This window comes from Cryptotermes secundus, unplaced genomic scaffold (assembly GCF_002891405.2).
Source record: "Cryptotermes secundus unplaced genomic scaffold, Csec_1.0 scaffold253, whole genome shotgun sequence".
Classification (NCBI taxonomy): Eukaryota; Metazoa; Arthropoda; class Insecta; order Blattodea; family Kalotermitidae; genus Cryptotermes; species Cryptotermes secundus.
In genome coordinates this window covers 291,956-315,809 of record NW_019721520.1, presented here as the reverse complement: position 1 = coordinate 315,809, position 23,854 = coordinate 291,956, and the positions used below count along the sequence as shown (strand labels likewise).

At 38.7% G+C, this 23,854-nt stretch overlaps 1 protein-coding gene across 3 annotated transcripts in view; it reads left to right on the top strand.

The window, feature by feature from the left end:
* LOC111875430 (hemicentin-2) overlaps nucleotides 1-23,854 on the top strand; it is a 462,602-nt gene that overhangs the window by 259,860 nt on the left and 178,888 nt on the right. The window contains exons 13-14 of one of the 3 annotated variants that reach the window (XR_004514196.1): nucleotides 570-652; nucleotides 929-1,196. Coding sequence is in view for 2 of the 3 variants with exons in the window: in XM_033755808.1 (XP_033611699.1) it covers nucleotides 570-640 (71 nt within the window). In the remaining variant the exon portion in view is untranslated. Of the gene's footprint in view, nucleotides 1-569; nucleotides 801-928; nucleotides 1,814-23,854 lie in introns of those variants that run through there. The other 2 variants (XM_033755808.1, XM_033755807.1) reach the window with 2 other exon arrangements.

Sequence of the window (23,854 nt, the reverse complement as noted above, 5' to 3'; positions counted from 1 at the left end):
TAGTTGCGATATTTTAGATTGTAACTGCCTTGTCTGTAGCAGCCTAATGGAGCTTGAATAGGTCGAATTTTTCAGTCTGTTTCCTTCCTTCATTAAGAAATAAACAGATCCAACAGATCGCGATGCTGTATGTATTTCTATGTCGCAAATTTCAAACTTGAATCGACAGGTTATTTGCAGAATTAACGTTATACCATTTATTAAACCATCACAAGAAATATGGGGCACCGAGCCGAGATTTCTGTCAGAAAACGTAGTTCGAAGAAAATAAGTAATAGTCTCTTACAGAAATAAAATTTGAAGTCGAAAAATTCGCTTAAGTTTCCTTTAGTTTCTTCAATGTCTTGAAGCATATCGAAACATCATTTCATTTTATTTCTTGCTCGTCATTGCAAAATTATATTAATTACCTATGTGAAAGTTATTGAAGACTGAAAGTATTTGAAAGCAAAATCTCCGGTAACTAACAAATCCTGCTATCTGAACAGTATATTGTGCTGGTTCATTTCAAATTTGGCTCTTGTATGTTGTGAAATTCTTACATGGTATTTTCCGTTTCTTTGTTACAGAACCGGATCTCCTCGTTTCAAGGGCTGAAGTTATACTGAGTTCTTCGGCATCTACACAAGCAAACACTTAGAGCATTTTTTCCGTAGGATAATTAATTCGAAATTTTATTGTAATATATATTCTCAGGTTATAGAAAGAGTGATGAAAATCGAAAACTATAATCGTGTTCATGAGTAACATTTCTTGTGTAAAACGCCCCATTATTTAATGTGCATTAATTCTTTCATCNCAGAAGACGACTTTCTTCATAGTCATCGCCGTGAAAACCTCAAAACTTACAAATTCTTTTTTCTGTTTCTGCTACTGGGCTGAAGCAAATTCGGCCTTGAAATAAGTCAGTATTAGCTGTGTTCTATAGTGCAGGGCGAGCGGTTACACACAACTGCATGCAGTGTGCAGTGGTGTATACAGACAAAGTAAACATTCGCACAATTACCACTTACTATTGCACTGTAACCTGAAGGGTATCTGTCTACCTCATTACGTGTCGGGTGTGAACATACATGAGTGAACTTACTAAGTGTAAATATGCTCTTAATCAATTGAATTATAGTGTTTACTCAACACTAACAGTGGAAATGAGACTGTTGAGTGCTTTGCTGAAGCGTTGCTGATGTCTGTTGAAGGTAAGAGAATAAACAATAAGTGAATACTTCATGTTATCTGTACTGAAGTGCAAGAGGAACAACTATCAAACATAAAAGGTCTGTGATCTCGAGTAAGTAGCCGTATGGAGACCACACATGACAAATGTAAATTTCAGTTTTATTCTGTAATTATTTAAAAGTTATGGACATTGAAGCATACAGGACGTTTCGGATAATAACAAAAGTCGCCTAAAATGAAGAAACAGGGACTAAAGCTTCTTAAATAAAGAAGCTTTGAGTTAAATAGTGTCCGCAAAATATACACACGAATGATTATCTAGATTACTACAATGATTGCTACAATTTTTATTAATTTCTTGAAAGTGAATGTCTACAAAATATGCATGTATGAAACAAATACATTAACGCATTCCAGATTACAAACTGTAACATGTTGCCTTGAAGAAGCAGCTTTCTCATAATTCACATGTTAATGGAACAACATATAATATAAGCCTTTTGTTTAATTGAGGGCTTTCAATCATTCGAAATCTTCGTTTGTTTACAAATTTATGAACGATTAATGTCAGTTTGTGTTTTCATGAATTGTTGTAACTTAGTTCCGTGTGAATATTAAATGGTTAATTTCATAGTTATTTATTGTGTACAAACTTATGTGTTGAAATGTGTAGCATATTGCTCGTGTGAATTAGTGACAGAGAACTCAGCATTCAGAGCCTCCCTTAACTCTTCTCAGTAGCACACAAAATTAAGGGAATGTCTATAATTATAAAGCATGCATCTGTGCCCACATTTGCTTATGTTGGGGGGAAAGAATTTTGTTGCTTATGCCAGCATTCCTAGTCACTTCCTCATTATAATATTCACAAGTGTAACCGGTTGTACTAGATAATTTCCTTGTAAAAAACAAGGTAAAATTATCCCTATAAGAGGTCGTCGAGGCCCATAGGGGTTTAAGACGTCGATGCTCCCACATTTTCTAGAAAATCGGTTCACAGATGGCGGTAAGGTTGTCAGGCTTACTCACCGGTCGTTCTTTATTCCCCAGGAAGATTCCTGGTATTCATTTCTGTTAGAGATTGTGCCGAACCCAAGGCCATAATGCGGATGGAACAATTAGGTCAATTGAAAAATCCGATGACCTCCTCGGGAATCGAACCCGCGACCTTCGGTCTTGAAGCAAAGTGCCCTAATCAACTACGCTACCGCGTGCCCTCTATTTTCTCCTTAAATGTAATTCTCATTTATTTGTGTTTCTTGATCTGTTCATGTTCTTAACATGCGCACATAGGTTTCAGCATAGAAGGATCAGTTTTACATGGTAGATTTTGCAGCAGAATACGTTAGAAGTTATTGTACTTATTGGTAATCATCAGTTATATATTCAACTCTTAAACCAGGAACATTACGTGAGATTTGAAATCCTCGCGGTGGTTATTATGAAGGTTACTATCTTGTGAAATGTGACGCCGTGTAGTCTAGTATAAGGTTACAGTCATTTCATAGAAACGCACTGCCTCCGTCTTCGTGGTCGTAAAGTAAGCCAACCAAACAACAAACTGTAGTGTACAGAGCGCTCGGTTGTCACGTCAATGACCAACCTATCTCCGTCTTGAAAACTTGAAAGTAGGAATTTATATTTGAGATATGAGTGCTAATAGGGTAGGACTTTGAAGTCGCGTTAGATGGCAATGGAAATTGTGATGATGGTCAGTAGATTGGCCATCAAACAGTAATCATTATGTTAATAAATATTGCCCAAATTAGAGTTTGTACTAGCGTACATCTCACATTCTGATCTTTTCGAATTTAACAGAATGAAGGAGAAAAATGCCGAAAAATTCTCGCCGAATTCAGTCATTTCTATCTAAGATGTTCGGCTTTCCCACAAAATTTCTGTATACATTTCTTGCCTCCTCCATCCGAGCGGACCCTACATAATATCCTCGACTTCATTAACCTAACTATGTATGTGAACTGTATAAATATGAAGTTCGTCATTATTCAGTATACCTGAAGTGCACAAACACTTCACTCTTTCTCAGGTCTAGTTCGCTAAACCAATTATTTTCAAACACTTGTAAATTATGTTCCTTCCTCGGATTAAAAGCTCACGAATACATTGAATTACAAGTAGCGGCATGTGGACTGAGCAGGCTGGATTCTGGATAGGAAGTACCTTTCTTTATGTTAAGTCCTGTGTTGAAGGCTTCTATGGACCCTGTTTATGGAGACTGGGAATGCATTTTCTGAAAGGTTAATGGAGTTAGAACTTGAATCGAACAGCTCAACCAATCTGTTTCTGAAGTTGGTGAGTGAATCTGTCCTGTGCGCCTTCACAGCGTGTGTACAGATACGGGAATACCTTCTGAAGAAAGCCAACTGTAAAGTAAAGTAGTTATGCCCCTCTTCAGCCTACTTTCCTCGTCGAAGACAATTTATGCTTATGGGATCATCATCCTGTTTTTGTGTATCCTCCATTTCTACAATTGAACCAGGTGGCCGAGTTTCACGAAACTTCGTTGTGGGACAACTTTTTGCCTTATTTTACAATTTCCTACATTAAGCTGTAACAACAAGGCGGACGCACTAACTTGTGAAATGGCAAAAAGAAAAAAAAACACGATTGCCGCTTAATACTCATATAAGAATTCTGAAAATCAACACGAAAGGAGATCATAGAAAAGATGCCATATTTGTTGAGGTAATGTTTTCCTGTAGAGTAGAGAATAGCGACATGGCTGCCATGTGAATATATATTTAAGTTTTTTTATTAAATGATTAGAACTAATGAACCACTCTAGATATTGATCTGATAATTGGTACCGAGAATTGCTCTAAAATATCTGCACGTAATATGCATGAAGTACTGTATAAAGACCTCGTATACAATCACAGCCGATCACAGTGGCCGCGCGGTCTAATCCACTCAATATTCTGTGTCTGTGTTGTCCTATATAGGCAGCGGCCTTGTGTCAGGGTAATCCCCCGTCCAAGGATTCTACCGACTGTCTAAGATTAAGAAACTGAAGTGAAACGAAGCGTTTCACGGATGTCCTATGCTCCAAGTGGTAACAACAGGATTATAGATGTATGCATGTATGGATGAATGGAGAGAGAATATATTATTTTATTAGACAGATTGAAAAGAGGAAGAACCTGTACTGAATCATAGATTCTCCACAAACACTAAATAAATGAGCAATAGTAAAAAATATTGGTAATGTATATATATATATATACATATAAAACGCGAAATTTATCTCGCAGTATAGTAGGTGTTGTGAACCATGTTCGGAACTATTTGTTTGTTTCATGTTTCGATTCTGTAGTCAAATTTATTTAAAAATGAGTACCATAGTGAAGTGAAACGTGGATTGGAGTTTAATTTTCGTAGGAATAAATTAATTTTCAGTATGGAGTGTACATAAATGTATTTCGAATACATCCGGAAGGATGGACGATTTTAGCTTTCATACATGATCAATTATTTTCTGTTAAAAGCCTGAGAAGCCTCTCAGTTCATTAATGCAGACTAGATTCTGTCACCGATGGCCGCACCTGTATTAATGGGTCTTTTTTTCTGAGGCTACAGATATGATTGATTTAGAAGTTGCAAGAACACGTTCGCTGAGTATTATGAGTATTATTGCAACAAATGGGAAGTTCTTTTCGTCTGTTTGAAAACACGAGGAAAGTTATAGATCCGAAATTAAAGATGTCTACACAGTATCCCTATATTGTACTTAGGCACAGAGTATAAAGTTCTGTCAGTTAACAGAGGCAAGTGAAACTGTATAAATAAAGATATACACATATATACATAAACAAAACCTCTTAGATTACTTTTTGTTGGCCACGAGTCCATTTGCTCGTTTAGTGAGTTGTGTTCTCAGCGTGGAGAAATGTCAATAGATATTCATTTCTTTTTCGTCACAGTCTTGTCTAAGGTATACGGATAATCCACCTATGTATCGTATCACCCCTATAATAAACACATTGACTTGTCTATTCAAAACTACCCTAAAGGATTTGAAGAGTTGCTAATGGAATAATTTTTCTGGTTTTTATTTTACCATTGATCATGTGTAAACAAAACACAATAAAGGAATCATGTAGCCCATTGACAGGAATTAATCCATTATCGCGGCCTGGAAGTTCTGTGCACTTTTCAACGTGTACCATTATTTCATTTGGTTTTTATTACTATTCTTATTGGCTCTCCTCACCCTCATGTCGAAATGAACATCAATTTATTTGATCATTAAACAAGAATGGATGTATTCTGTACCGAATATTTCGAAAGAAGTGATGACGTGTTGTGGCATTAAACTCGTCATTATGAAGCTGAAAAATACCAGAATATATACATTAAATTAATACCCATCACAATAAAGGCTAGCAGAATTAAGCTCTCCAACAATATAACACAATTTCAATAGAATAAAATTACAGTTATAAATATTATGATATGCTAAATTATGAAGAATGTAGACATGGACCCTTCATGAGTGTTCTGTTACATATCGCTGCATATATATTTCAGAATTCTTAATTAAAATGCAGAGAGAATATTAATTATGCGGTAAAAGTATGTAATATCAGATTCGAAGCCAGATTTATCGAAATATCATTATTCGCAGTTTTCAACTTAAGGAGTTGTATGTTTTGACTGCGACACAGGTCATTAAAGTTCCCTTTATTAACTTTGTCCCTTTGCAATCTATATAATCCTGCACAGAATTACTTACTCAGTTAGGCCCCTTAGAAGGAGCTGATCTCAATCACTGGAGATTATCTCTTTCTAAGGGGCCCAACTGAGTAGGTGTCTTCCTTTCTCACCTGAAGACGGAAACAGATCCAGCTTCCGAAACGTCATGTCCTCTATTATCTAGTATTCCGGACGATGGAAGTAGTCCAAAACCTCAGTAATTCTGTGTGTCATCCACCATAGTCACCCTTTAGAATCTACGTAACATCCTGTTTCATATTCACTATACTTTATTTCAACATTGTAGACGGTGTAGTTACGTAATCTCAGTAATAATAATAAACATTTCACCTTTCTAAATCTCTAATATACACTTCCCTTGCCATCTCTTTAATATATATCTATATATGTATGTCTCCATGAATATATTTCTTTTCTCTCTTTACTTTTACGGACTACGATTAACTAATTTAAGAAGAAAAATATGCTCTAAATTTATTCTGACGTGAGTAGAGCGCTTCCAATTCCACGATTAATTGGATAGTCCTACCAGTTGGCATTCAGCTGGTCAGTAAATTATGTGTTCTTATAGGGCATGAGATTTGGTAACTTTTATCACAGAACCTCTACTTTATATCTCATTCTGAGCAAGTAAATTCGATTTTTTACTACAGAACATATTTCTCTGTGGTCTGTTGTCATATAATACATTCCGATAAACGTGTGGATATGCCTAATAGCCTTTATCCTGAAGCTTCTCAACCAAAATGTTGCATGCATTTATTTTCTCTGCAGATATTACTGTATACGCATAAGATTGCTACGGCCTATACGTAATTGTTTTGGTGTGAAGTCTCCTGAAATTTTCCTGTTAGTTATATTGGCTCCGGTCACGGTAGCCGAGCGATCTAAGACATGCAGTGTCTTCGCTCGCTGGCTCGGAAGCGGGGAACGTGGGTTCGAATCTCACTCAGGGCATGGATGTTTGATGTGTATAAGTTTTCCTTTGTTTGTGTTTTCATTGTGTTTAGGTAGCGGCCTTGCGTCGGGCCGATTACTCGTCCAACGAGTCTTACCGTCTGTGAAATGATTAAGAAGAATAAAGGAAAAACCTCGACACCCGTATAAAGATATAAGTGGAACGGATTAAAAAAAAATTATATATGCGTGATACTTACAGTAAGGCACAAAAGATCGTTTAATTAGTTAAACATATGGAGAGAGGCGTCACAGCCCTACACAGAGCACGTGTCTCCGTGCAATGCTCTTTTTTATGGAAATCAGAATGAAAAATCCACCTCAAGTCAAAAAATATTTTGAATATTGGAATTATTAAATTCTGTTCTATTTCATATTGAAGCTTGTTATGTTTCGGAAGTTTTGGCATTGGAATGGGCTACTGCGTCACAGTAGCCAGTCAATATATCAAGTTTATGGATGTTAAATAAAACCACTTTTTCAAAGATAGATTTCCATCTGACGCATTATCCAGCAGGTCTACAGTTATTTAATTAATATTTTTTAATATTAGTAGCACTATATCGCCTCTTCCGTGACGTAGAGACCTAAAATTCAAACAAGTTCCGCAGCGACTGTTTTCGTAATTATCACACATATAATCTTGATTGTTTAATAAATTTGACTCACCTAATTTGTTGCTCACAGAATGTTCAAAGAAGTGAATCCAAAACGTTCTAAATTTCAACATGATCTAAATTGTGGCAGCGCCGTTTCCTCAGTATCAGATGTTGCGGTTAACTGGCCGTAATTAGTTCGCCAGAAGCTCGTTATAGGATGGTGATGAGGGTTAATTTGGCTCTGAGGTAAGAAATTCTTATACTGCCTATCAGCACACATTTTGTGGTACTGCAGACTACCTCAGTCTATACATTTTGAGAAGAGTGTAACACGAGGAGTATTTTTCCATTTACAGGGGTAGAAGGTACGTGCCTGCACACAATCCTCTCCATCAAACTGTTCAATGGAATCACCGAGAGAATTTCAAAATTGCAAACGATAACGAAAAAGGATTATAGGAGGGATTTAAGAGAAACGAAATTTCCATTTTAAAGAGAATAGTGAATATAGGAATGAGTGTTTCTTAAAGTATAAAGGCTCTTCTAACTTAAAATGATAAAAGAAATATGCTTCACAAAAATATCTTTAATAAAGAATGAACATTGATAATATAAAGACATTTTTTGTTCTTCCGAGCAATTGTGTGAAGAGAATTTTTTATCGTACTCCTAAATCTTGAAAAGAGTGCGTGTCCTTTCCTTTGAGTAAAAAAAAAAAACTCTCTTGGTATTCTCTGATTTTCCTTTTCTAGTCTGCTGGCCTTTATCGGCAATAGGAAAGCGAACGCGAGGAGAGAGATCTCCTGTGTATCGGACAAATGCCCGCAACCCCTATCGTGAAACTGATCGTGCACAGTCAACATACATCATGCAGATTTCTGCTTGTCCATTCACCGCTTTTGTCCACCGCACCGAGAGGCAATAAAAAATTATCCTGTCCATTTAAGGTAACAACATGTGACTAGACATTTTGTTCTTTAGGGTAAATACGTCAAGAAATTAAAACGAGGTAGAGGGTAAAGAGCAGTATCGTGTTGAAATCTCAAATAGGTTCGCGGCTTTGGAAACACTGAGGTGGATGTTAATAAATCTTGGAAAACTACTACTACTACTACTGCTACTGCTGCTGCTTCCTCTACTTCTACTACTACTACTACTACTACTACTACTACTAAAATAATAATTCAGTTCAATTATTTATTTATTTATTTACGTTCTTACTGAACAGTTTAGATGCCAGTTATGAATTAAGCACTACTTTAAAAAAACAACTTTCATCTTTTGGATTACACTTTAATCACACCAACCATTGTCAGTGTAGAGAAGTGTATAGACATAGTATATTAACACTGAATAGATTGATGTTTTAATAATTATGGAATTGCCGTTATAAAATGCGACTAAGAGAAGTAGTTTTGGTATCAAGACAGAAGGAATATAACTTACGACTCTACACAGCTTCGCACAAATATATTTAGATCTGCGGTAAATGAAGTGGTGGAAATCGAGAAGGTTTTTGTAAAATGGAACTAACCTTCCAACCCTTAATATTGCCCTCTATTTTAGTTTTGACTTGATACGTACGAGTATTATGTCAGTATGTTCTGATACCAAAGGGGCTCCACCGGCAAAAGAGTACACGAGAGATACTGGTTCAGCTCATATCGTCCCACTGTAATTATGTGTAAGTAAAGGTTCTTATCTTTAAGTAAGCAGCTCGCTATAAAACCTTGTGCGGCAATGGTTGTATAGTTCCATGCATTCTTACGCCCGGCAATAGATGAAGCTGAGTTGTCGCTTTATGCCTGGGGAAAGAAACACTGCTATCCATTGGATTGGAGGCTGGGCGGGTTCCAAAACCCGTCTCGACACTACAGAAAAGAGAAAAAGTTTTGGTCCTTCCTAGAAAGGAACTACAGAAACCCTCGGTCGTCTAGCCCTACCGACTGATCCACCCTGGCCATCTACCATAGCTGTAAATTGATTTTTTTAATCATCATATATTTTGATTCTTAACAGACTCCCAAAACTTGGTAAATTTCACAGGTTTATATGATATGAACACATATTAAGGTCATTCAGAAGATCGTTATGAAATCTGAACACGCTTGAGCCCAGTCTTGGAGGGCAGGAGAGGATTGGGCCTCTTTCAGGAGGAGAATACGTAAACATGTTTCAATCAACGAGTATGCTACAACAGATGGGCGTCCGGTGCTATGTAATAGCCCGGTAAACACATATCACTACAACGAATAGGCAGCAATAGGGCGTCCATTGCTAGGCAATGCATGGGTGGACACTCCTGACAACAATACATGATATCCGTTGCCGAGCAACGATGTGTTTTCTGTGGGTGGTCCGTGCCGAGCCTATATAGGGAGCAATGAAGACTTTTCGAGGAGATTCGTCAGGAAGATGTCGATATGGGAGAAGCCAAGGGCGGAGATCAGATCAATGATCAGAGAGAGAAGCAAGAGGAGAACTGACAGAAGCCTTCGTGTGTCATAATTACAACGAACATTAGAGTGTGATCATTGTTCGTAGTTACGGACTGTTATAATTATCGTGTGTGATAACTGTCTGCAGTTCCGCCTGACGTAATTCTCCGATAAACAGCTTCGTCTAAAGCCGCAACCCAGTAATTATTTGTCACGGATACCCGGACATATGACAATATCTATCTTCATCGGCCTCAGCCTTCTGTTACTGAATATTTTGTCTGAAAGTATAAAGAACGTCATTTGTGTAAGCTGGCAGATACGCCGTACCAAGTAGGCTGGCTGAGTATATTTTCGGTAAACAACCTGGTACTCAGAATGTTGACATGATCGTTCCCTGCCATGCCTCATTTCACGATGGCGCAAAAAAAAAAAAAGAAGGCTCATGACAGCTCATTTTGTAATGGACTGGTTTGTCACATGGCGGATGATATATCTAGGGTGTCTGCAAGGTGGCAGATTGATTGATGTGGCTCGGTGTGACCATTGTACAAACATGCGTTACCTAGGGAACCTACCAGAGATGTGATTATGCACAGCGGGTTCCTCTATTACTCAGGATCGAAATTAGAGTAAAGGAATGCAAAAGGGGTGTATATGAAGGCTTCAAAATCAACATACAGGAATATGGTGTTGAAACACCATGTATTTACACGTTTTTAAGCACTATAGGGATACGCGGTAGCGTGTTTGGTTGAGGTACTTTGATACAAGCCGGAAGGCCACGGGTTCGATTCACGATGAGGTCATTGTGTTTTTTTTTAAATTGATCTAATCCCTCCAGTAGTACTATGGCCCTGGGGTCGACTCATCCTCTAACAGAATTGAGTACCAGGAATCTTCCTGAGGGTAAAGGGCGGTCGGCGCTTAAGACTGACAACCTTACCGCCATCTGTGAGCCGATTATATAGAAAATGTGAGAACTTCGACGTCTCAGAGACCTGTGGGCCTCCACGGCTTGTTAAAGGGATAACTTTACCTTTGTAGATGTAATTCGGGATATATATATATATATATATACATAACTGTCTTACTGCACACTGTTAGTATAATAAGATTTCTGTTTGCCACTCCGCGTACCTTAGTCAGACTGTATTCTACTTGTCACTTTCTGTACAGACTCTCTTTATAGGATTACATACCGAGTGTGTTCAACTCAGAATTAAAGTTAAGGTACCCGGTCGAACCTCAGTTGAGGTATCTCGACTAGTCCAGATATAGAGTTGCCCTCCATGTAGACATATCGCTTTTGCGGAGGATACGCGACGGTCGATACAGCGCAGTGATTTGTTTTGGCTTTCCTGCTGAGAATAGTAGCATTTCTGTGCTCAGTACAAGTCTGTTTATAGTGCGGACACCGAACGGTGAACTCGAGTGGTTGGTGCACTGGCTTCATATTATGGAGGCCCGGATTCATATTTCGTGTCGGATGCGGCTATATTGATTGAGATTTTTCGTGGTTTTTGTCGGAATTTTAAGGTATATTCGGGGGTAGTGTCTCAAAGCAGGCATCGACCGCTTTTTTTCCACGTCCTTACCAATTCATTATTAACTTTTGTTCATATGCCGCAGTATATACTGAGCTATTGCAAACATCGTTAAGTAAAGCACATATCAAATAGTGGGAGTGGGTATATTCAGTAGTGTTGTAAAGCCTGAACAGCCGTCTTCTTCTTCTCCCTTACAGAGAGGACGTGGTAGGTCTGGAGAAGGGAAACATGAACACGTGGAAATAATATATTTTAGTGTAAAAGTAAAGGTATCCCTGTAACAGGCCGTGGAGACTCATAGGGTTCGAGATGTTGAGATTCCCACATATTCTAGACAATCGGCTAACAGATGGCGGTAAGGTTGTCAGCCTTACACACCGGCCGCCCCTCACCCTCAACAATATTCCTGGTACTCATTTCTGTTAGAGGCTGAGTCGACTCGAGGGCCATAGTGCGGCTGGAAGGATTAGGTAAATTGAATGAAATCCACCTCATCGTGACTCGAACCCGCGACCTCCCGGCTTGTAGCATAGAGCCTCAACCAGCTACACTACCGCGTGCCCCAACTTTTACTGTAGAAGGTTTAATATTATCTTGTGTTTAGTTACGTCTCGATTCACTTCAAACTATTTGTCTGAAAATTTTTTATTATATTAAAGATAAAATTTTCCCTGTGCTTATTAACTAAGCCCCACGTCATGAAGACGTTGTGAGTGTGTAGGTATAGTTCCACCAATCTTGTCGTCGGTTTGGAGTTGAATGATCAGGTTCAGGCCCCGGCTGCTTTTCTCCTGCAGATAAATGCCCCGGTACTTATGACATAGTAGACTTCATGCCCCCCGAAGTTTGCCTTGACGCTATAGAGAGGAGAAAGAATATTATCTCTGTCGAGAATCGAAACTCAGCCTTCCAGACTGTAGTCCGCCGCTAACCGACTGAAATATCTGGGCTCATAAATTTTAGTTGTATTACTTTTACTGATACTAAAGTGACAAATCCACATGTTGAGATTACACGTATCGCTCTAAAATTCGGAAAGCAGTATATTTTCTTTCAAGCAATACAATTTCGCTTAGTGGGGGTGGAGTTCTACTGGGTCCACTCGGCACGGCGGCCACTGATTGCCCTGGTGTAGCCTGCCCCGGGTGATTATGATGATGGAGAATTTAGTGGAATGAAGATTGGCATGGGAAACCGAAGTACTCGGAGAAAATCCGCCCCAACGCCACTTTGTCCACCACAAATCCCACTTAACCACACCTGGGATCGAAACCGGGCCGCCGCGGTGGCAAGCCAGCCACTAACCGCTTGATAGCAATACAATTGCTCTAGATTTCTGTTTTCAGTATCTTCCATTTTTACTTGTAAGTTTCGTTCCCAACCTTGTTTCAGAACAAAGGATGGGTCTGCATGACCTACATGACTCCCCATGACACGTTATTGTTTTAAATTCTTCCTCACATCAGTTGTGAAACACTCAGTCGAAAGAAGGTGGTTGTAAAGAGAGATTGAGGTAAATGATTCAAGTCACGTGACCTTGTGTGAGGGAAGCCGACGCCTTGGTATAGCATCACGAGAGGAATATGTCTACGTCAGCACTGTGACGTCGATGCGTTACTCTAACTGCCCTCGACTGCTCTCACCCCCATTGCACCCCACCTCATCCCCTTTTCCGAGCACTTCCCGCCTCATTTCACAGCTTCACAGTCCGTCGCCTCCGCTTCGGCAACCCGCTCTACATCAAAGTCAGTACGTATAGCCTACTTACAGGCTGCCACCAAACACCGAGAATAATTGATCGCTTGAAGGGAAATGCCCGTATAAAGAGTTTAAGATGATGTTGAAATCCATCCATGATATTTCAGTACTGAAACTAAACAGAAGTTGGAGCCGGCATAGCTTAGTCTGTATAGCGACTGACTACGGGCTCGACGACCGAGGGGTCGGAATTCGAATCCCAGCAGGGCCAAAATTTTTTTCTTCTCCCAGTCGCCCAAACTGGTTCTGGAGTCCACCCTATCTCGTACTCAATGAATATAGGGGCTCATACCCCAGAGTAAAGCGGTCGGGGCGTAAAGCTGTGCACTCACTTGCAAATAGTGCCTACATTAAGAGCACATGGATATATACATCCACTCCTAAATACGCCTTTATGGCGTAGTGCTTAATTAAGGACAGGGACAACTTTACCTTTTACTCAGTTGAACTGGTGTTATGATATGTAAGTGCATTGCAGTGTTATCTGAATAAAAGATATATTTACCATCAGAATATTCTCACTTCTGTTTGCTGGTCCAACACGAGATAAAACAACATAGGTTTCATGTTGTGAGGTTGTATACTAATGTCTTATAGATTTTCAGTATAAAATGGACAAGTGTAATAAGTGTCATGTCTTTTGGGATAAATTTCATAGGTCATAATGTACTTGGTTCCAAACTTGTGAGCCGTGCAGAGATTTGAATGCACCCCAGATATTTTTATATCAATGTTTGAAACACAATATTGGAAAGTAAAGAAGAAATCTTCCGTTTGACTCGATAGGCACATGCGTAATAGACACAAACACTAATTCTGACAACGGTTACATACATTTGAATAAAACGCTATTCACACCTTTCGATTCAGAGCTATTTAAAACGTACCGAGTGACTGATTTTCAGAGTTTTTTGAATGGCTGAAGACAGAGACACCCGCCTTCTAACAAACAAACAAACAAAACAAAATCCATGGTTTTAGACCGCAAGCGAAGTATACCAGCCGAGCGACCGCCGCTTGTCGGCGAAGTTAGTGCGAACTTTAGCGGCTAGAGGGTGTCACGTGGTCAGCGCAACGAATCCCCACGGCCGTTAATTTCGGTTTTCTAGACCGCAGCCACTATTTCCTTGAAATAGCTCCTCAGTTATCCTCACAAGGCTGAGTTGACCCTGTTCCACACCCACTAATCAGAAAATCTGGTAGCGCCGGGAATCGAACCCAGACCTCTGGATCTGTAGCCAAGAACTCTGACCACTAGACCACAGACCCGTCTTCTGAGTCAGTGAAAACTATCTGAGAATCTCGCATTTTCGAGTTCTGAGTTTTAGGAATAATTTCCCCATGCTCATTAAAAAAAAGCTTCAAGGATCATTTTTATATTTCCTCTTCGTTTCATTATATCGAGATTAATTTAAGGGAAACGTTGCAGCTATTGATTACGTTGTGCCGAATGCTAAGCGATCAAATGATTATAAACATTGACGTGAGAAGGCTGTAAAAGGAAATTGTTTTTCGATATTTCAACCGGAGACATGTAGAATATTTGTCAGGTTTGCTAAAGTGTGTTTTTTAAATCATTAAACTACAGTATTTAATTATGCCATAGAGGCCCAAAAACTTCAAAGTAGAGTTTGAAAAATGTGAATCTAATAAATCTCATATAATCGGTTGTGTTTTCTCTATATGAAGATCCCTCTAAAGTCCAATGTTATACTGGAAATGCAATTCATAACTTGAAACGTTTTAATGAAAGTTTTTGTTTCTATTGTAGGAATTTTAAATATGTATTTGAAATATGAACTTGCATCATAGAATATACAGTATATTTATATTTAGATTGATAAAAATATATTTATTATTAAATATAAGCCAGTAAAATTCTGTACATTGGGAGATTATAGTGAGGTATAAAAGCTTTTTTCTGAAAAAAACCGTATATTCGAACAATGTGCCAATGTCGCTAAGGTTTAATGTTGCATGAAAAACGAAAACCATCTGTTACCAAATCGTGAAAGGGAGACAGAGGCTGCAAATGTGAATGACTTCTGAAAATTGAAATGTACAATGTCAAACGCTTTGTGCAGTCACTTAATAACGGCTAATGGTACACAAAATTTTATATATACTCGTGTATATATATATATATATATGCTTAATTTATTATCCAACATACTTTTCTATTAATGGCGGTTATTCATTACGCCTGAGAAATTTAGAAGCAAGTAAGTTGGCTTGGGGATGGAACAGTGGCGGACTCTTGTGAGCACTCTAAGTGTAGGATGTTCCGTATAAAATGAATAGGATGTGCCTAAAAATATATTTATATGAAAGAAGTCACAAATCCATATCAACTCCCATAAGCTAGAAAAATATATTTTGTTATAAAACTACTTCTTAAACATACTTCAGCAGTCTCTCTAGAAACTTATTTTTACTATCCTGAATCGCGATTTTGCCGTATTTTTTTATCTAGAATAGATTACAGTTGTCGTTCCGGAACAGAATTTGAATTCATAAGCATAACTAGGTTACTTTATATGTTACACAGATGCACAGTATAACAGTCCTATACACTTGAGTTACGGTGATGGTTTTATTAAATCAATATTTCACAAGGATGAAATTGGATTTGAACTATGTACACGAATTATGGGACACCTTTGTTTCATATGTCTTGCACATAACTGTAAGCGATTTGTTATAACTCTTATCCTGCTTGTACTTATTTTTAATGGAAAAATGTTGTCCATATATCTACCTTGTAATTTTAAACCCTATACCTTCAACTGAGCCGGTCACGGTAGCCGAGCGGTCTAAGGCATGCACTGTCTTCGCTCGCTTGGAAACCGGGATCGTGGGTTCGGATCTGTTTCCTGTGAGGTACGAACTGAATTCTTATATATTATTCTTATACACTGCCGGTCACAGTAGCCGAGCGGTCTAAGGCATGTACTGTCTTCGCTCGCTCGGAAGCCGGGATCGTGGGTTCGAATCCCACTCAGGGCATGGATGTTTGTGTGCGTTTTTCTGTGTTTGTCTACAGGTAGAGGCCTTGCGACGAGCTGATAACTCGCCCAAGGAGTCCTACCGAATGTGTAAGATCTAGTAAACCGAAGTGAAACGGAGAGTTTCATGGAGGTAGGCCTAGGCCCAAATTGGGGCTGTAGCGCCACAGAAAAAAAAATACCTTCAACTACAACAACTTTTGCCGACAGCAGATGTCTTATTTTTATTAAGGTTCACTCAATTCTACCGAAATAAACGTATATTCCTGTTTCTTGGTTTTGCCAGAGACCTTCCTTTACATTATTTAAACATTTCATCGGCCATTAACGAGCGAGGTGAAAGATTTGGTGTTCTTGCCTTATAATCTGGAGACCTCTGTTTGGAATGCTTATCAGGAGACATCAGTCTTCAGGGTGTTAGCTTTTTTTTAATCTGAACTGTGGTTGGTATCTTGTAATTTCTCATTCAGCGGTTATATTTCACTTAACGTCTGCCGGCTACTCTGCAGTTGATATCCTGCAACTTTTTATTATAATTTTTTGAAGCAGTTGATATGTCAGGTACACTATCGGCAATTTTAATAAATTGAGATATACGAGACAGACTGAGATTTTGGAACTCGAGTATTATATTTTTGATAATATGAGCCGTTACTGAAATTCCGGAGACTAGACGATATACGTTGTCTACTGGAAACAGAAGTCAGCAGCTTTCTCCCTCTAAAGTTAATAGACTCTGCTCTTTATCAGAGAGACAATAGACAATTTTAAATATTGTCCTTTGTTTTTATGAATTTCACATCGTCATGTGATGTAGCTGTTAGCGCAACAGCTGAAGCATCTTATCGCCTAGATCTCCCTGAGCAGAAATTCTATTTTGCAGATTCTATATATGGAAGAAATTGTCGTTTGCTTCTATTTTACTTCTGCAAAACTGATTCTTCATTAGAGCGGCAAGGTGTGGTATACAAATACATTTCCTGGCTCATGGGTGATGATAACCGAAAGAGATTTATTGTGTAAGATTTGAGGCTTTCACGGCGGTGACTATGAAGAAAGCAGTCTTCTGGGATTTGGCACCGTGTATATGTGGTGTTAACCGACGTTTCGGAGGACTGCTTTACCGTTTCTCACGGTGTTGTCGCTTTGCAGAATTCTTATACTTTTTCTTCTACCCTGAAGATGGGGGCGATACGTTCCTCCGAAACGTCGGTTAACACCACATATACACGGTGCCAAATCCCAGAAGACTGCTTTCTTCAGATTTATTGTGATTTATGTTCTAGATGCTCTGTTTGAATATTCTATTTATTTGCTCTATACGCTCTTCGTAACTGCATTTGGACGTTTGTCGAAGTGTGTAAATTTTAAATTTTATTTTTCTTCATCACTAAGTGCGAATGGTCTTCATATATATGCGTGTGTTGAATAAACCGATGAAAAGTGAAGTTCCAGTTTGGGAAATGTTCATTGGATCAAAATCTTGTCAATAAGAAATAAATTTGTTGCAGAGTGTCTGGTGGAAATAGTAACACATAAAGGCTGAAAATAATTTCCAATATAATGAAGCACTACAGCATAATATTGTCGCTTGTCCGAAGTTCCGTGACTAATAATAATGGGTTCTGGATTGGATGGTTGGATTTATTAACGCCTATTTTACAATTACTCTTAATCACGATCAGTTTACAACAGCTCACAATATATGTTCAGCCGAACACTTGACTGCCGAGGACTCGCTCTATTCTCGTTCTCATTCTATGACTGAGTGCTCCTAAAACTGCCAGCTCCAAGTCCAAGTCCAAGTCACATTGCGACTGACGGTCAGTCAGTCAGTAAGTCTTGGTGTCGAGCCCCATCTGGGGTCATGACCAGATATTTATTACTGTTTGGCATTTACGGTCTTGTTTTTGTGGGGCGCCCTCTCTGACGAGAGGACGGGTCTGCCTTTTATATATGCTGCTGGCCCTTGCCAGTGCAGTCTTTCTCGGGTCTGAGTCCCTAGGAACTGGCGACCATATTTTACTGTCTCAGATTTGAGACTTTCCTTTTCATCGCCTCCTACGACTCGCAGGGTCACGGTGGAGATATTCGACCTCGCCTCCACACAGGGGTTCGTGTCCTGCCAGCTCATTTGGAATTCCGCCTTATATAACCTCGGGTGGACCTCACGGAAAACATGTCACGTGTCAAGAATGTGTGTTTATTGGCCCGTTACCTAGCATTGGGTATGGCGCGGACCACATATAAAAGAATCTCGTCAGGATGCGTGTTTATTGGCCCGTTGCCTAGCACTGGACATGGCACTAACCACATAGAAAACATTTCTTCCAATACATTTTCTTTTTGTTACTTGCGTGTATTTCGGGTGTTGCCTAGAAATGGGCCTACATATCACAGTATTAAAAGAAATACATTCCAAGTAATGAAATAAAATGTCAGCATGCGAAATGTTGTAGAAGTGAGAGTCTTGCGGTCCACCCCCATTTACCCCTCAGATATGAGAGACTCGTACTGTGGGCGGGCCTCCTAAGACTGAGAGCCACAATTAGAAGACCACCGTTTCTGCAGCTGCTCAGTTAGTTCAGTAAAGATGTTATCTCTCTCAGGGAGTGTTACATATAGAACCTTAATGACGCCAGTGAGGATAGACTGATGACAGCACATGATATCAACACACAAACAACACAGGCATTTGATGGATTAATGCTGATCATTATTCAGTTTGTTCCTTCAATTTACGCAGTTGTATGTAGCTTCATGCAAGATCGCAGTTTAATTATACACTCACCAGCGAACATCATGAAGTCGCCTGAAATATAGTTTTTAATGTACGAAAATTATGTCACGTTGACATGTGAATTAATTTAAACACAGAAATAATGACTAAATCTACGTCAAGATTAAAAACTTAAAATATATCTTCCAACAAGCTGAATAACGTTGGCATAACATGACGCACTGAATAAAATCTAAAATTTGTGAAGTTTTGAATATAAAGCAGCCTAAAGACACGTTATCAAAACCGAAGTATATTTGCGTAGAGAGACCGCCCTTGCATTGCAGACTACGTAGGAAAATGTCAGGCGATTCGCCAGGATTTAAACTGAGTCCAATGCCCTCAACTGGTTATTCGCATGGACACTACGTTTGTAATGGCGACCAAACCATCAGATGGAAGGACAACATTCAAATTATTCCCTTCTCTGCATTTCTGAAGTGAAGAGCCCGCAGTAGATATCTGACATCTGAAAAGAGTTAATGTTTGCTTCGTACGTGTCTCTTACTTATTTGGGGATACCTCACTTATTGCCTTGCAGTGAGAATTTGTTTTCCTTAGAGCTGGAATTGCATTTTCTGTCAACAGCAGTGCAGGAAATATATTTCATGTCAACATAAGGCTTTCCTCGTTCCACTGCATTCGCGTAGAAGAAATAGGTTTTGGTAAACACGTAATCAGGACCGCATGTTAATATTTACACATTTATCTTAATAACATCGTAAGGTAGAAAATTTGAGGATTAACTGCCATTAAGACAAGATTCGCGTGTTCAAGATAGGTCCATGTACATGAGTTTTGGAAGGCCGCTAAGGATAATGTCATGTTTACGTTTTGAGATATGTCCCCAGAGAAAAAATATGTCATTTATTGTAAAACCTGGTAAATGCTTCCTGAATAGGCCTATTGTGTTAAGTTAAAGATGGCGTTGCGAATCAAATCTAAGCGTTTGTAGTAGCTTCCTTTATAGTAAGTTATTAAAACTACATTTAAATGTGCTCTGTATCTAGAAATTAATTTCTCTGAGAGCACTGATTCAATCTTTCGTTGCAAATTGGCAGTTCCGGGAACAAATCAAAAGGAATAAATTTCCTTATATATTCCGTAGATTTTGTAAGTTCCTCTGATGGTGATAAAATAAAAGTGATATATTTGTTTTGTTTTGCATGGACACCGACTTCAATCTTACATTGAAGGAAAGAATTTTAATGAGTACTGATTTCTTATGAAAATATTCCACATTGTAAGATACGAGTTCATTAAACTCGCTTCGTTCATATAAAGACCGTATTTGTTGAAGGCGAAAGACAAGCGTCGTTATGATTATGAAAAGGTTGAGAAAGAAGCAGAAAGGAGCATTTTTAAATGTTTTGAAGTACTGTGGCAAGATTTATATTGGAAAAGTAAATTAAACATGAAGAAACTCAAATCACTCTAACCGGCCACTCGGTGAGATTCCAACGGTATATCTCCCAAACAGGAGGCACATTTGTTGAATATGCCCCAATTATGTGTAGAGGAAGTCAGGTGTTCGTCTTTATTATGGAAGTAATCACGTTAAAGAAGTCATGCAAATCAGAACATTTATCATATTGCAAGGAACAAGGATGGACAGGGCACATAGCACGAATGGGGTAGAAGAGGAATGCATATAGGATATTGGTGGGAAAGCCAGAATGAAAGAGACCACTGCGAAGAACAAGGCGTAGGTGAGTGGACAATATTAAAATGGATCTTAAAGAGATGGGATGGTATGGATTGGATTGATCTGGCTCGGGATAGGGACCAGTGGAGGGCTCTTGTAAACACGGTGATGAACCGTCAGGTTTCGTAAAATGCCGAGAAATTCTTGAGTAGCTTCAGATTTGGCTTCTCCTCAAGTAGGGCTCAGCTTCATAAGTAAGTAAGTAAGTAATGTACATACTTAGACGGATATCAGTGGAGGGTAATGCCCGAGCTGTTGATAACCAATTATTTAAGACTTTTTGGATGTTATCATTAAAGATGATCGTTGACAAAATGTCGGTCCTACATTCCCTAATTACTTTAATCCAGTTAATGATCTCATGGCCTACTTTCNAACGTCGGTTAACACCACATATACACGGTGCCAAATCCCAGAAGACTGCATTCTTTTACTTTCGTATATTTTGTTATTATTTCATGTACGTCACGATGTTTGTGGTCGTTAAGTTGGTATTTATACGAACTTCAGTTTCCGCTATGCATGCTCATTATGCAGTTCTAAATAGTTTTATTCTGTTGTTAGTAATTTCAGTTTTATTATCGTCTGTCATTTCGATAATGATTTATATTTTAAAACATACACAGACATATACACACACACACACACACACACACACATATATATATATATCAGGCAGTATGGAAGTTTCACCCACGGATATTAATTAAATTGACAGTCAGGGTGTATCAACTGCAGTGAATGTACCAATCACGCCGTCTGAGTGGATTGGTCGATCCCTTCTGAGCAGATTGTGACATGGTTCAGAAGGTAAAACGAATTATTCTGGCACGTGATGACTGTTGCATTCGGAGAAGGTTCGAGACTAGGAAAAAGGAAATATTATCTTTGGAATTTGCAGTGTAGCCCACTTCATCCATCCAATTCGCTCTCTCTTTCTTGCCTAATAAATTCTTCCCGGAGAGCTCCTTTGAGAGCAAGCGCCATGTGATTGATGAAGCCAGCACAGGCTGGAGCAGTTCAGGAACTCTCATATGCCGGCATGCTATGATACTAACAGTAAAGTAACAAGGAAAAGTGTGAGATGGATGTAACTCTTTGGGTCGTGTCATTGAAGGATCGCCATACTCATTATGATAAAGTAAAATAGAAATACTTTTAATTCGATTTATTAATTTTGCAGCAATACAAGAGAGCGCATACTTTGGCATACAATAGTACTAACAATACAGTAACACTGTAAAATGTACGATTACTGCAACAGTGCAGGTACCTTCACTCTCTAGGGCAGTTTTCCGCAACCGGTGTGCCGTCACAAGGTGAAAGGTGTGACGCGAACTTTTACCTATTGTAAGAAATTAATTGTCGAATTTTATTCGTTTTATTTTATCCCAGTTACCGTGTTTCATATGCTTGTATTTTATTCTCAGCCACTGCACCGATTAAATAAGATGAAGCTTGTTTATTCTCTATTACATGCTGTGATTTTTTATCTACAGTAATGTTGTATAAATGTAAATTATTTATTTTTATTTTTCTCGCATCGACGCAGCTTCTTTGATGTGCTTGCCGCATGTTCTGTGTACGTGCTTTTCCCTAAAACTGCAGGGATTAGCGTGGGTTTTCCTGTCTTTTATAACGCTGTTTCGGTATTTGCCCTTGTTTGTTAGAAGTTAGAGCTTCTTCAACTTTATGAATTTCTTCCTGTAACGATGCACCCACCGATTGTTGGGCTTCATGTAAAATTATAAATATTTCAAAAATAAGTCGGTATAGTGTCACTTCTTCCGTTTGAAGAGTAGAGATCCCGCGTTTTACAATTGTTTCAGTTCTATCACAGCTGTGCTCTGCAGTAGTTCGAAAATTTTGGTTGCCAGTTAGAGAATTACAGATGGGTCTTTTGAGATGTCACTGACTGTATGGCCACTTGCTGACGGCAATAAAGTGGTGATGGACACAATTAAAGAACATTTAGAAATGCTGCAGCAGAAATTCAATAAGTATTTTGGAGAGATTGTACAAGATTTAGACTGGGTTCGCGATCCATTTGTTGTGAATTCAGAACATCTTCCGATTAATATACAAGAGGAACTCGTAGATTTAAAAGCAGACAGAACATTGAAACTAAAACTTCTCGATGTGCCTTTGGATACGTTTTGGTTGGCAATAAGGAGTGGATACCCGGCTATCTCCGAGATGGCAGTTAATGTGTTATTGCCATTTTCAACTACATATTTATGTGAACTGGGCTGCTCGACGTTAACTGAAATTAGGACAACAAAGAGGGAGCAGCCCAAATCCATCGATGAAGAAATGAGACTTCCGTTGTCAACGATTCCACCACGGATCAGTCGCCTGTGTGCAGCTACGCAGGCGCAAGTATCATATTGAAATTATGAGTAGAATTACTATATTTACTTCAATAGTAATAGAAGTGTATTTTCTGCACTCTACAGTGAATTAAAGTTCATTAATTGTTAATAAATGCACGAATCGATTTCTGTTTAATGATAATAAAATAACAATATAATAATATTATAATAATAAGTTGATCACGTTACGTATTTATATTAATTGTCTGATATAATGCGTTTTTGAGGGGAATAATATTTTGGTGTGCCGTGTTGAGTCATGGATACTTCACCGTGTGCCGCGAGTAGAAAAAGGTTGCGGAACACTGCTCTAGCGCACGACAGTACTAACGGTGTAATGACAGGGAAAAGTTCTGCGATGTCTCTATTCAGACTGGAGCATTTATGGTTTAGTCTTGTTGCTGGTGTTTATTTTGTACTGATGTTCAGACTTTGGATGGAATTGAAGACACAGCAACCACAGTCTCGACGCTGGAAAAACAATTGCATAAACAGTCTACAAACAAGCGAAGTTCGTTCATCTTCATTATGTGCATCCTGTTGTGTATCATTAGCCATACCTCATTGCCTGTCACTAGGATTATTCTGCAATGAAATATTTCTGCCTTATATACTCGTACTTCATCCTTAAAACAAAAAACGAATTTAGTCTTTTACTCGCGTTGCTTGTCGCTTCTTCAAATGAACATCTGTTTCGAAATGATCTTCCGTTTCAGCCGCAATCTTCGAAGTGACAGCTTTCCTAGCAGTTTCCCCCACCGAATGACAACAGTGTTGTTAG